The sequence below is a fragment of the Ceratotherium simum genome, chromosome 9, assembly GCF_057802395.1.
Source record: "Ceratotherium simum simum isolate JZ-2026a chromosome 9, ASM5780239v1, whole genome shotgun sequence".
Classification (NCBI taxonomy): domain Eukaryota; kingdom Metazoa; phylum Chordata; class Mammalia; order Perissodactyla; family Rhinocerotidae; genus Ceratotherium; species Ceratotherium simum.
The window spans coordinates 42,374,788-42,390,227 of record NC_141908.1 but is presented as its reverse complement, the minus strand read 5'-3'; the positions used below and the strand labels follow the sequence as shown (position 1 = coordinate 42,390,227).

At 33.7% G+C, this 15,440-nt stretch overlaps 1 protein-coding gene across 2 annotated transcripts in view; it reads right to left on the bottom strand.

Annotated features, from left to right (window-relative positions):
• SLC4A10 (solute carrier family 4 member 10) overlaps positions 1–15,440 on the bottom strand; it is a 210,272-nt gene that overhangs the window by 118,845 nt on the left and 75,987 nt on the right. For both annotated transcript variants that reach the window (XM_087435291.1, XM_087435292.1), the window contains exon 5: positions 6,237–6,397. In XM_087435291.1, the coding sequence (XP_087291417.1) occupies positions 6,237–6,397 (161 nt within the window). The remainder of the gene's footprint in view (positions 1–6,236; positions 6,398–15,440) is intronic.

Sequence of the window (15,440 nt, the reverse complement as noted above, 5' to 3'; positions counted from 1 at the left end):
TCTCATATGTTGTTGCCAGGACTAAGGATATAAGGCACCTAACGCACTGATTGGAATATTGAGGCCCTCACTAAATATTTCCCAGGACAAGATTTTCTCTGCAATTTTCATTAAGTAGGCTATGGGACCTTGGTTTGAATTTTGTAGTGGTTTTAATATATTCATCTGTATAGTATATCAAGTGGAGGCAAAGTTAGGTTCATCAATAACAGAAAAGCCAGATCAAACTATCTAAAATGATGAATTTCATTGGTTCACATAACAGAAAGATCAAAGTTAGGCTGGATTCAATTCTATTTCTTTGTGATTTTGTCAGCTTCCCCCTCGGGTTGATTTTTTCTTATGGTCATAAGGTGGCTACCACCAGCAACAAGGAAATACATATCTTTATTCAATTCCATAGATTCTTTGCCTTTTTGTGACTTTCTCTTAAAAGAAAAGTTCTTTTTCCCCTGTCCAGGAAAATTCTCTTAAGTCCAACTGACATAGCCCTGCCTATGCTGAGCCAGTCACTGACACAGGAGATGGGACCCACGTGATTGGCTTAGATTAATCAAGAACTGCCCTTCACTCTGAAGTCAATTCTCTAAACCAGAGGTAGACAAAGTTTTTCTGTAATGGGCCAGACGATAAATATTCTAGGCTTTGTAGGCCATACAATCTCCGCCACAACTACCCAACTCTGTCTTTACAGCATGAAAGCAGCCATGGACAACATGTACACAAATGACATGGTTGTACTTCAATGAAACTTTTTTATGGACACTAAAATTTGAATTTCATATAATTTTCATGTTGTAAAATATTAATCTTCTTTTCATTATTTTCTCAATCATGTAAAATGTAATAACCATTCTTAGCTCATAAGCCTGACAAAATCAGGTAGTGGGCTATATTTGCACACAGAGTATAATTTGCTAAACTTTTGCTTTAACACTGCTATTTACAATGGAAAGAGATAGAATGCATGTTTGGGAGTCAGCCATAATGTCCACCGTAATTATCTTCAAAGTTCCTTCCAAATCTGAAAATGTATGATAGTGTAGAATATTTAAACCTATATCTCAGTTCTTTGGAGATCAGTAGTTATAATACCCTGGATTAATTTGAAATAAAGGAAATGCTCAATTGTCGACATACGTGACTTTACACTGAAACCTTGCTAACATGGGAAAATGTAATAAAATATGCATTATACACTTCATAATATGAGTTGTAAAGTAGGTTATTAAAATGCCAAAAGGATACCAAATGAAAGGCAATTTCATTTGTAAGCCATGATATGTATCTTCAGATTCTAATCAGAATTAAAATGAATCATATAATAAACCAAGCACATAGTTATGATTTTTAATTCCTATCAAAGCATAGTCTTTCCAGGCTTGAGCACTACAAAAACTCGTAAGTCACTAGCTTCACAGTTTTTCAGAGATAAAGTCTTTATTTGAAACAGTTACATAAGAGAAAATAAATAGAAAAAAAAAAAACTCCACTCATCTGCTCATTAGTCACACAGAAACACACAGTAAACTCCTTTGAGGTATAACTGCATCAAATAATATCTTAATGAACTGGAAAAGTTAATCATCTTGCTTAAGAATATAACTTATGCTGAGGTGAGATTTAAGTACCAAAGGGAGGCTGATTCACTAATCACTTACATTGTTCTCTTCATCACTATAATATATATTGGTACGAACCTTGAACAGTAGGAAAGGATAATGGACCATAATGGCTTTGGGCCCAGAGTCAAGTCCTACAATCTCAGCAGGCTGTGATGCCTAAATAATACAGTCTAGCCTGCCAAAGCACAATGCCAGGATCTGAATGATAAGAAAAGCAGGAAGAAAAGGATAAATAGGTCACCCTCTTTGAGCACTAAGCAGGCTCTGGAAAAACTAGTAGTATTTGTGTAAAAGGGCCTCAGAAAATGAAAAATTATTTTTCATCCTAATTAGTCAATTATTTTATCACGATCAATCCATCTTGACTACTGAATGAAAGCTTCCAGAGACCGTGAGATTTTACAGATTCTACATAAATCTCTGCCTCTTTAAAGATTATCATATAAATGCTTTGCCTTAAAAACCCATTGTCTTAACCTTAAAAGATGCTGGGAGAGGAGTGGGAGAGTAGGAGGAGTCTAAATGCTACAGTGTGGTTGACAGCACTAACAGGAGTGTGTGTACTAAAAATGTAAACTACCATAAGAATACTTACTTCCCAGACCAAGGATGGTAATAGTGTAGGCCTGTTAAAAAATATTTGGCTACTCCCATACTCCCAAATCTGTAGATTACATCCAGTAAAGCAAACTATGAATTTTTTCCTTCAATGGAAGATTTTAAACAACAAAAGTTATTTTGATGTGTTGAGAGCTATGATTGACAATCTATCCATGGTACTAACTTTGCTTTGGTTTTAATTTCTTACTGTCATTGATAAAATTAGGTTAAAGTATACACACTGCAGAGAGAACATTTCCATTGTTAATCTTTACAGTGCTGAATTTCAAAGAGATTAACATAGACCATAAAATTGCCCGTAATTTATATGAATATAATTAAGAAGCATTTTAATACAATTAATCTCCATATCAGAATAAACTGTGGTAAGAAAATACATCTGGAGAATTTTGGATTTGAAAAGGTTAAGTAATATTTTGAAGGAAGAAGTTTAAATTCATTCTGAGTTCCCTGAAACATTAGCAAATAGACATTTTTAAATTAACTTTATTCAAAAGAAAATCCTACTTTAATTATACCAGAAATTCTTGACAGACCTGCCAGATACAAATGGGATTTTCTCCTGCTAAGTCTACAAAAATCTCTTTAAAGAATTACCTAAGAGTCTATTAAAAACATATCAGAACACTGATATAAAAATCCTGATCATTCTAAAACAATATCTAGGCCATATTCCTCTACTAGGAAATGTCTAGAAAACATTAATGCTGCAGAGCCTGTGCATTTGCAAAGTACTAGGGTTTGCAGCCTTTAAAGATAAACTATTATATGTAGCTTTTGGAAAATTAAAACTAGTGACTAATACGTTAGCAACTGCCTAACTCATAGAAAAATATGATAAATAAGGGGTGAAGAAAAAGTTCCAGGACTTATTGTTAATCACTATGGTCACAAATTATCAGGAAATAGAATAAAACAAAATTTATGATTATGATCATAGGTTAATCAAAAGAAATGATTCCCATCTCTGCAAGTGTCACCTGTGAGATATCACTTTCTGTTTATCTGTTTATAAAATGGGGGAAATAGCCTCCTTCCTACTTCATAAGGTTGCTGTGATAATAAAATATAATATTGCATATGAAAATATTCCACGAAGTTAGAAGTCTTAAAAATGTAAAGCAGGGACCGGACCAGTGGCGTAGTGGTTAAGTTTGCGTGCCCCGCTTCAGCAGCCAGGGGTTCGTGGGTTCGGATCCCAGGCGCGGACACTGGCACCGCTTATCAAGCCATGGGATGGCAGGTGTCAAACATATAAAGTAGAGGAAGACGGGCACGGATGTTAGCCCACGGCCAATCCTCCTCAGCAAAAAGAGGAGGATTGGCAACAGATGTTAGCTCAGGGCTAACCTTCCTCACACACAACACAAATGTAAAGCATACTTATTTATTGCACACTTTGTAATACAGTTCAATTGTCACAAAGTAAAAATAGCAGTAAGTAAACAATAAGAAAATAATTACAACCCATAGGGAGAAAATGTTTTAATGAGATTTTATTAAGGGCAGAAATAAATACCTTTTGATTAAATAAGTCAAATTAAAATTACTCTAAGAGGGGGAATCTCTTCATTAATAATTGAAAAGGAATCTAAGTAGTAATGATCAACACAAGTATTTGTAATCATATTTTTCTAGGTGGTGTCAGCTCTAAACTACTGACGTCTTCTGAATGGCATTTTACAAACCGCTCTACACTGAAAATGAGACATTCAAGTTGAGCTACTTTGGAGACAGAAAGATACAGACTAATTAGAAGAGCAGAAAGAACACTAAAAAGCTATCTGGGGTACTGAGACTTCCACTGAACTACTTTCATTTGTAAGGTTAGACTTAGAAAATGCAATTTGCTTTAAAAAGCTAGATTTAACACAGATAAGAAACTTCACATATTCTACAGTATTGAGCTTGGGGAAGAGGGCAGGTTAGGGAAAGGAAGCAAAATTTAAATAATAACACAGAGCTGAGCTGATAAAATGAACAACAGAGTTTTAGTCAAATTAATGGGAGAAGATTTCCTGGTAGGAACAAATTCCTAAAGAAAGCATTAGAAATTACATGCTTTAAAAAAATGTAAAGCCTGGTAAAACTATGAAGGGTATTTTCTGAGGCTGATTTTGCCAGGTTGAGGAATTTGACAGCTTCATTATATGTAGCCAAACCCAAACTCATTTGGATTAATCCATTTTCAAAGGTAATGCCATTACTGACGTAAGTAGCAGAAATAAACTCCTTATTTTGGGCAAGACCTTTAACCTTCTGAATCTCAGTTTCTTTATTTATGAAGTAAGGATAACAATAATAACTCTAAGCCCCAAGTTTGTTTTGAGTATCAAAAAAGATAGTGTAGAATTACTAAAAAGAGCTTCCTAAACTGCAAAGTACTGTGAAAAGCCCAGTCATTTGATTATTAATTAAAACATAAAAATGTTTATTGGGTATCAGTGGGACTCGATAACGTAAAGCTAAGAAATTGAGTTGGATAGCTGCGATTCCAGCATTCTCAGGAAGTTTGATAATTTCTAAGTTAACCATTCTCTTTGTCTTCATTTGGTGTGACTTCTTACTGTATGCTGTGTTCTTCTGAAAGCTATACTGTATTTAACTTTATACGGTCTTTTAGGCTCTAGTTATGGGTTTTAAAGGCTAACCTCTTTATACGTATTGTATGAAACTTAGAGGAGGAAGGCTTATCTTTCTCATTTTTTTGTTTTTGCTTAATATTGTGAGCCAAGATATCTTTCCATACTTACTTTTCTTTTCACACATATCGCAGTGTATGCATGCCTATAAGTACCAACGACCAAATAAATGATATTTAAAGTAATCAAACTGCCATTAAAATTTGAGCTACAGCCACTTCAAGCCATTTCTTTCTTCAGATGGTAGTTGTGGTGAAACAGAAGGAACACAGGCTTTAAAGTCAGAGGCCCTTGGCTATGAAAGTTTCAGAGTTTCTATTTTCTCATTGAAAAATTCGAATGACACTTCATGAGGCTGTTCTGAAGATTAAATTAGGTATGTTATTTTTCTAATACAATTGTCTCTCACTTATGTGGTCAAAAAACACACATAGAGTTTTGGTTGCTTTTTTTTCCTTCTCTTCAATATAATTAAGACATTGAAGTCTCCCTTTAGTCTTTCCACTTCACAAATAAATTCTACATGAAATTGCTTTTATTTTTTTTTCCAAGATAGAAATTTCTAAAAACTGCCTGAGTCCTTGCTTGGTTTTTAGTTTTAAAACCTCCATTAATCATTTCATTTATGCTCTTACAAATTTCATTTCTGTGTTTTTGTATTATTTTTTTACCAAAATGTGTTTGTCTTCCAGATCAAAAGATACAGGAATTCTTTGCCTCCATTTCTAGAGTAACAGTAAGATGCTTCCTAAATGTAACTGCCTGTGTTATACAGCCACACTAGGCTTCTAATACAAATCATTCATCCCAGGGCTAGTCATAGTGTTAAATTATAAACTAATCTCAACTGCATCACTTCCAGAGGAAGTGGTATCCTCTGGAATTCAAGAGTTTTAATTCAGTTTTTAAAAAATAGTCATACCTTTCTGTTCTATTCTAAACTAACATTTTTCCCATTTTTTGAAATTTTTTCATTTGGTTATTTCATGTATTTGAATGTTGAAATAATCAGTCTCTAGCTTTATGAAGTTCTTTTCCTTCAATTTTCTAATGGTGACAATCTAATTAAATATGACAGTGAAAAACAATAAATACTAAATGGGAGTCAGGACATCTAGGTTCTTATTCTAGACTTGCCACTGACAACTTAGACCATATTTCTCTGAGATTCGACTTCTTTTACCTTAAAAAAAGGCGAAGGAGAAAATCATTCTTCAGGTCTCATACATTGATCATGAGAATTAATTTTTCAGAAGTTACACATGTAGAGAATTATAAGGAAAAGGGAATAACAAAAATCAACTGTACCCATGAGAGTGAAATAGACTACAGGGAAAAAAAGACACACCTGCAATTTCTTCTAAAGTGTTGGCATGCATGTCCAGCAACACAGTTCCATTCAAAATACAGCTTCTCAACTCAAACAAGCTGTGCAATGAAAGTGTAGCCACATAAGGCTTGCTCCACCTTTCTCCTCCGTCTTCCACATCTTCTTCAAACTTCAACCACCTACACAGATAAATATTATCAGCACATTGAATACTATATTATAGATGAATGACTCTTTATCCCAAAAAGAAAAGGTAGAAATAAAAAGATACATTGCTTCTTGGTTTCACGGGTTTTGGAAGTAAGTAAAAGCTAGTCCAAGTCATTTGGTTTATTTCATTTTAATTCCATTTAACAAGCATTTTTTCTGTCATTGAAAGATATACTGGAAACAAATACAAATTCAAATTTTATTTTTACTAGTTTGTCTAGCTCTCAAAAAATATTTTAAAATAAATGTTTAATCAGTGGTCCCAGTGAATCTGTTGTAGAACTAATAAAGAGAGTATACTGCATGGAGAGATAATGGTAATTAAAAAACATGCAAAAGAAAATGAAAGAATACTCATTTTTCTGTAGTGGCAGGACCTTAAATCTGAATATTTGAGTCTCTTGATAATTTTTCCATTTGATTTTTAGGGAGGCTAGTATAATTTGGGGCCTATTTTATAGAAAAAATACTCATTAGGCTTCTTTGAGTGAAATATGGTGATTGTAATCACTTCCTGGGGACTATAAGAACTGGGCTCAGCCCCCACTTCCTGGGCCTCTGGCGGGAAGCCAGAGATAGAGAACAGGAGAAGAACCGTGATATCATGGTGCCAAATGGGAGACCACTGCCTTCTTGGAGTGAAATGAATAGTAATATCTGAGATTGTTTCTAAGTAAGATAAATGGAAGGAATAAAGAGAAACCAATGATTTTACTGCTCTGGCACAAGCACTAAAGCTCTTATTCTTTTAGGGACTTGCCCTCTAATCTTAATAGATGACCAGTTTAATTCCACCATTTCTAATGAATCCTAGCCTAAATCACCTTTCCTCCTCGTATTCCCTACCATTTTCCTCGTTCCTTCTCTCCTTAGTCATTTTTGCCCTAACTTCCTCTTTCCATGCAACATTACTCAAATTATCTATATATTATATTACTGTTGTATGTAACCAAATGATCCAATTTGAACAGAGGACAAATATGTTGCAGTAACTAGTTAAGGAATCAGTGGATCTGCCAAAAATAACTAACCAAAAGGGCTAGTCAGAAGGATTAACGTGCAGAGTTCCAAGAAAGATAAAGACAGCAATGGATCTGTCCTCAGTGTTCAGCAAGCAAAAAGCTGTCAGGAAGTGAAAAGGAAACCAATAGGGAAGAAGAGCCGTGCCTGCCGAGAGTTCACAAAAAGGGAAGAGTAACTATGCCTATGATAAATTTACAGAACATTGGAAGGTTGAAAAAACTTACATTTAAGCCCCAAATTACTGACAGTATCTCTTCAGTGCTGGCAATTTTATAGAGTATTTTTGTCTACCCAGTTGGGAATTTTTCATATTAGTGATTCTTAATGTTTTTCAGCCCTTAACAGGGCCATAATACTTCATAAATCATGTGATGGTCATTAGTATTGTTCATGAACTATACTAGTTCTCCCTCTTTTCCTAGTAAAAAGTAGGAAATCACTACCTAGCTCTCTTTTAACTGAGGCTGTGTAACTGTTGACTAGTTCTGGACAATGAATTGTGAGCAGAAATTATGTGTATCACTTCCAGACTGGAGTATTTAATTGCCAGGATAAGCAATGTTCAATACGGAGGCTACTCTATCAGCAGGAGTCTCTAAGTAACTACAAAGAACAGATGTGTATCATGTCCTCCATGATGGAATGTATCATGAGCCACAAATAAGCCTTTGTGATTTTAAGTTATTGAGATTGTAAGATATTTTTTCTAACATAATTTAGCCTGTCCCAACTGTTACAGATCACAATTTTAGCTATTCATACCAGCACCAAAATCCTAATTAGAATTAATGAGGACAGTGAATATGATTTTAACAAATATAAGAAATTAATATTTCTTGCCTGATATAAAAGTGAGGTCATGGTTACACTATGAATGTCAATATCTCAAAAGATCAACTTCTCAGCGGACATTTTGAGATAGGATAGTATTGTGGAAAATGTCTTGGACTAGTTGGGAATAAAAAGAAATCTAGGTTTTGTCCCTACTCCCCAGCTAAATTGCCATGTGACCAAGAGAAAGTCTTTTAACATCTCTGGGCCACAGTCTTCTCATCTGTAAAATAATGAGACAAACTCAACACAGTAAAACCTTGTCCAAGATCACCAAGCCAGGGACCTTGTCAAAACAGATTCAACTTCAAGTTGTTCTTGTTTTTCTCTGGAGTCTGTGCCCATTTTCCACCGTAATACAATTACTACAGTTGAATTTATGGACTTTTTCAGCTTGAATATCTTATGCTAATGCCTATAGTGGACACAACTGATTTAACATTTGATTTTTGTCCTTGTCTGGAAAAAAATCTCAAGTTGAAAAATGTTCTCTGTTCTCTCGTTCTCTTTTTACATTATCCACAGACATGGCACCAAGAGAATGGATATAACTTTTATTGAATCTTCTATCACCTTATATACTACTCACGAATGATGTGGTTTTCAGACAAAAAAGGGCAAAAGAAGGGAGTCTATACAGCAGCACTCATGCTTGTGTTATTTTGACTGAAGAACCTTGTTAGATTTGAAATCTAGTTTCCAGTCTATTGGGTAGTAAAGAAGACTCAGGGTTACGAAAGGGTATAATAATGTTTGAGTGACTATAGGTTTCTCTTAATTGGAAAATGTCCTCACAATATTTCTGGAGCTATAATACTTTCTGTCATCCTTATATATGAAATTGCTTCAAAATGTAGTATTTAAAAATTTTACTCAGGTAAGAAATCCTGAAAAGTGTGTTTATACATTACAAAAATTATATAGTTTCTTAATTATTTAAGTATAAATCTATAAACTGACCCATACAATAATATTGTTTGCAAGCTGTGATAACACTAATAATAAATTCATTTTTAAAATAGTCATGGGCTTCCAGATCTACATAAGATGATCAAACCCTTTCTTATAAGGAAATTTATAATTTAATTTTACTTCCAGATAACAGTGAAGATGATTAAATAAGTAACAAAGCATCTACGTCATTTTATCTTGGCTCCTTTGAAAGTAAAAATTTAAATTTTAAGAACCTGCGAAGATGGGGGGGGCGGGTGTAGTTCTATGCATTTTTATCCCTTGCACAGATTCAGTAAGCACTACCACAATCAAGATACAAAACTGTTCCAACACCACAAAAGAACTCTCTCATGCTACACCTTTATATTCTCAATCCTCACTCTGTTTCTGTCCCCTATAGTTCTTTCATTTTGAAGATGTTATATAAATAGAATCATATAGTTTGCAACCCAAGATTGACATTTTTCACTAAGCATAATGCCCTTGAAATCCATTCAAGTTGTTGTATATATATCAATAGTTTGTTCCTTTTTATTGCTGAATTGTATTTCATTGTATGGATGTACTAGACTTTGTTTAATCATTCACCCACTGAAAGATATTTGGGCTATTTACAGTTTTTGCTATTATAAATAAAGCTGCTATAAACATTCATGTAGAGGTTTTTGAACATAAGTTTTCATTTCTCTGGGATAAATGCCCAAGATGGTGATTGCTGGGTCATATAGTAAATGCATGTTTAGTTTTATAAGAAACTGTCCAACTGTTTTCTAGAGCAGCTCTATAATTTTACTTTCATACCAGCAATGGATGAGAGATCCAGTGTCTCTACATCCTCACCAGAATTTGCTATTATGACTACTTTTTCATTTTAGTTTTTCTACTAGTTGTACAATGATATCTCATAGTGGTTTTAATTTGCATTTCCTTAATGACTAACAATGTTGAACATCTTTTTATGTGTTTATTTGCCATATGTATCTACTCTTTAGTGAAAATTCTGTGTTTTTGCCTATTCTTCTAATTGATCTGTTTGTTTTCATACTGTTGAACTTGGAGAGTTCTTTATATATTCTAGATATAATATTTTTGTCATATATATGGTTTGGAAATTTTTCTCCCTATCTGTAGCTTGTCTTTTCATCCTCTTGCATAGCACAAAAATTTTTAATTTAGGTAAAGTCCAACTTACGAATATTTTCTTTTATGGATTGTATTTTTGGTTTCATATCTAAAATCTCATTATCTAGCCCTAGGTCCTGAAGATTTTCTCCTATGTTTTCTCTAAAATTTTCATAGCTATATGTTTTACATTTATGATTTATTTTCAATTAATTTTTGTGTGTACTGTGAGGTTTAGATTGAGGTTAATTTTTTTTACCTATAGATGTCTAATTGTTCCAGTACTATTTGTTGAAGAGATCATTTTTCCTTCATTTAATAGCTTTTGCCCTTTGTCAAAACTCAGTAGCTGTACTTGTGTTGGTCTTTCTCAGTTCCCTATTCTGTTCCATTGATCTGTGTGTCTATCTGAAAAGACATTTTAAAAACAAATCCAAAAGGTATATTCCTTCTTTTGGAATATACCTTGGAATAAGTTCCTTCAAACTCGGGGCTTAGTCTTTTAGAAAAAAAGAATGAAGTCTCTAAGAGTTCCAAGTAGTTTGGTAGTTAAGATGACCAAATATAACTTAATGCATGGATGGTTTAATACAGCCACAGGTTTTATGAGCATTACAGGAGAAGGCAGAAGATACATTCCATAAAAGGGAACCCATAATTACAAATATCAAGTTACTAAATATTTCAAGATTCAGTGGTTTATGCCAGCTCCAGAATGATGCCAGAAGCTTTGAGAAACATAAATGAATATTTTTAAAAGATGACATTAAAAATAATATATATATACATAAAAACATAGGTATATCTCTGTTTTCTGTTTTTTCATTCTATTTCATACTTCAAAGCTAGAAATTAACAGGTCGGGGAACACACCAAATCCTGTTTCAAGATTTGTAGTCACTGAATATACTTCAGTTGCAAAATGCCTGATTGCAGTTAATGACCTAAAGTGCTGCAATTTATTCCAGTTTCCAAATAAACTCAGCTGACATTTGTTTGAATAGCAAACCAAAGCAAACAAAAGTCTCACAGGCATGAATAAGAAGTGAAGGACAATGAAAAAAATCAAAATTGTAGATCAGTTGCATGTCATTTTCTATGGGGGAGGGGTGGATTTAAACTCTGAGGAGATTATTTTCATTTCCTTCAATCTGTCTGGATCTGTTTTCATCCATGACTAACACATTGGAATCTCTTTCTACTAAACAACAACAACATAATATAAGTGTTTCATGAATTCTTTCAGGATTAAGTTGATGATAATCTCCTCTACAATACTCATATTAAAAATCTACAAAATAAAATTCTTCTGCAAATTAGAATAGATGTTTTGCATAGAATTTAACACTTTCTGTTTATCCTATTCCCACTAATTCAGTTTAACTTTTCTAAGACTTTTTATTCTCTAATTCCAACCAGATAGGAAGTAAAGGAGTTACTATATCATTCAAAATTATAGCCTTGGAGGAAATCATGGACTCTCAAAAGAAAACATTCTCTTTTCGGTAGAGTTGGGAATACGGAGGGTAGAGGGGAGACATGGTTAGGGTTGGGGCTAGAGAATAACATAGGTAATCATAAAGTGCCTATTTTAAGGGGAAAGGGGAAATGAAATATATCCAAACCTAGAGTTTACTGACATTAGCTGTTCTTAATCCATATTATCTTCACATCTCACATTGCACTGAAAAATCCTGGTGACTTGAACCTTTACTAATTTTGAATATCAAATGCATTTACAGCATCAATAAAATTGTTTTGATGTAATAATCCTTTTCCACACTACCATGTTTGTATCAGAGGCCTAACTGCTACCCCCTGCTTTGCCTCTTCTGAGCTTATTTGTGGGAAGCACTTTTAAAGGGCAATCACAGTGAGTCAAGCATGTTGTCTCCACAATTGCACAGCTGTGGTATCTTCACGCACTTTTCTGTTAATAATGTTACATGTTATTTATAAGCAGGACATTATAATTGTGTTGATTTCATTAGCCCTTGTCATATGGCTTTTTTTAGGGTTTTTAAAAGCGAACAGCTGGTTTTCACAAACATTTATTAAATAATTATGATTCAAAAATTTAGCTTCAAAATCTAAACTTTGTTCAAGTTTTACTTGGCAGCAACAGTGGGCATGAATTATTCAAGATGTGATTTGTGACAGGTGCAATGAGCTGATAAAATATCCTTTTTATTTCTACTATTAGGGTAGAAAATTATTAATACCTCCTGGAATACTAATCAAAAGAAAGAAGTGCTTCAAATGGTTATGCTAATAATTTATTAGAATTAAATCTCATTTGAAAAATCAAATAGAGTCATGAATTAACTAAAATGAGCCTTTTAGATGAACTAGGGCAACCAGAACAAAATTACTTCTGCCACTTTAAAAAGCACCACATTTCTATGTCTTCAATAAATACGTTCTGTTCTTCCCCGACGTATTGTATCTCAGCCAAAATTCATCTACCCTCCTCTTCAATGTCTGTTACTATTTTGATTGCTCATCAGATGTCTCCCTGAACCTCAAACAGCTGCACCATGCATAAGGTTGCAGAAGCATGGCTAAGAACATAGATCTTATCTAATAATATTCGAGAATACTAATAATTAACTGGATCATCACTTTTATTCTTTATAAATAAACAGCAATACATTTTGAGGGTTTTGGATAAACATGTTGTTCAAGTTAATCCATTAGAGCACGATAAAATCCCACCCGCTCAACCGTGACAGAGTGAAAGACTAGATTCTACTACTGCTCTGTCACCTCCTAGATCTATGGGGGTGGGCAAGTTACAGGAAGTTACCGGTTAAAAGGACAGATCATTATTTGATCTGGAAGGTGAAAAATCACCAATCATTTTAAGAACAAGGGAGTTACTTGTGCCAAAACACATAATCCAATCTTACTTCTCAGTTCTATTATCTAGGATGAGAGTAAAGAAACATGAAATGCTTCCAAAAAGTACTTCTCAGCAATAGATTAAAGAGACTCTAAGTAGCCAGAGTGGTCTAGTCATCACAACCACCACATCTCCTTCCTTCAAGTCATCCAGAAACACCTATTTCTCAAAACCAGTTGAAGATTGATGCTTCTAGCCTTAAACAGGGAAGTTTGCACTTTAAATTCTCATCAACAACTCTTTAATCATGAAAGAGCAAAAGTTATATCACTAATTTGTAGAGAAGATTATCATATATTGTTTTTCTATCATCAGATAAAGAAGATGAGTACATATATTATGTATTTTTAAAACTCCAAAGTACTTAGTTTTTGATGCAATTAGAAGAAAAAAGTAAGGTAGACGATTCTTAATCTTAAAATTTACCAGGTTATATGAAAACTATTTCAAATTTGGTTCTATATTTAAAATAGTATAATAGAAAGCATCATAAGGAAAATGACTAATTTATGTAAATTATTTCATTCAAAAAGATAATTCACACAGAATAACATAACACCAATTTAAGGAATTATAAAAAGGCAAATAAAGAAAATAATGAATGATTTGACATAACACAGGTAAATGAAATGAGCAGTTTTCTCACAAGAATAAAATGAAAACATATGAAAAGATGTTCAGTCTTACTAATAATTAAAGAAATGCAAATTCAAACAATGAGATTTATTTTTCATGTATAAAATTAGCAAAAAGTTTTAAACGTTTGATAAGTTAGTGTGGTAAGGGTTTGGGGGAAATAAGCACTCTCATACACTGTTGATAGAAGTGTAAATTACCCAAACATTTTACGAAGACAATTTTGCAATACCTATCAAGGTAAAAAAAGTCTGCTTTCATTGGTACATAAGTTCCACTGTTAGAAGTTCACCCTACATAAATACCTACAAAATAATGTCAAAACTCATGTGTAAATAATCACTGCAGCAATGTTTATAGCAAAAAAATAGAACAACATAAATCGCCATAAATACTGGCTAAATAAATAAAAGTCCATCCATATAATTAAATGTAATGCAGTCATTAAAAAGATATCAGTCTGGGGCTGGCCTGGTGGCACAGTGGTTAAGTACACGCACTCCACCTTGGCGGTCCAGGGTTCGCAGGTTCAGATCCCAGGCATGGACCTACACACTGCTCATCATGCCATGCTGTGGTGGTATCCCATATACAAAATAGAGGAAGATTGGCACAGATGTTAGCTCAGAGACAATCTTCCTCAAGCAAAAAGAGGAAGAATGGCAACAGAGGTTAGCTCAGGGCCAATCTTCCTCACCAAAAAGAAAAAGATAGTCTGTATTGATAATATGGAAAATATTCCAAATATATTATGAAGTGAAAAAAGTAAGGCATAAATACTATATATAAACCCTATTGTATAAATTTTACAAAGGGCATACATTTACATGCAGATCTAGGCATTAAATTTTTTATAAAAAGATACACAGGAAACTATTAACAGTGATTACCTTTTAGGAGAGGTACTGTGAACAATAGTAGGAGAATACTTTTGCTTTTCTATCTTTCTATACTTTTTGAATTTTAAATATTGACAGTTTTATTTATGTTTTAATGTTAACAGAGATGAACTAGGTGATAGCAATTTTGATTTTCTTCTATTTACTTTTAATACCTTTTAAATAAAAGAGAGCTATAAAGACCACTCAAAATAAATCAAACAAGAATTAACTAAACCAGTATTATTCATAATATTATCATGATTGAACATTTAATTCCACACTAACTCAGAGTAGAGTTAAGGCAATGATTAAATGTGGCCACAAGTTTAATATGATCCAATGGAGTACTGTGGCTTTCGGAAGGCTGTTGCAATCTGAGGGCCATTGATAAATAGGCCTGGCAGACAGAAAGAATTTCTAACAATTAGAGCTGTGTGGCCACAGAAGGGATAGCCTAACAAAACTGTCAAACCTGTGTCAGTGGATGTGTTCAAGTGCATCCTGCTCCCTCTACCAAGAATACTGCCTTTCTGCTTTTCTTCCTAGCTAACTCCAACTCACCCTTCAAGAGTCAGCTCAGGAATCACCTTCTCCAGGAAAGCTATCTTGATCCCTTCTCCTTCACCCTTGTGGTTTAGATCTTTGTAGTCCCCAAACCAAACA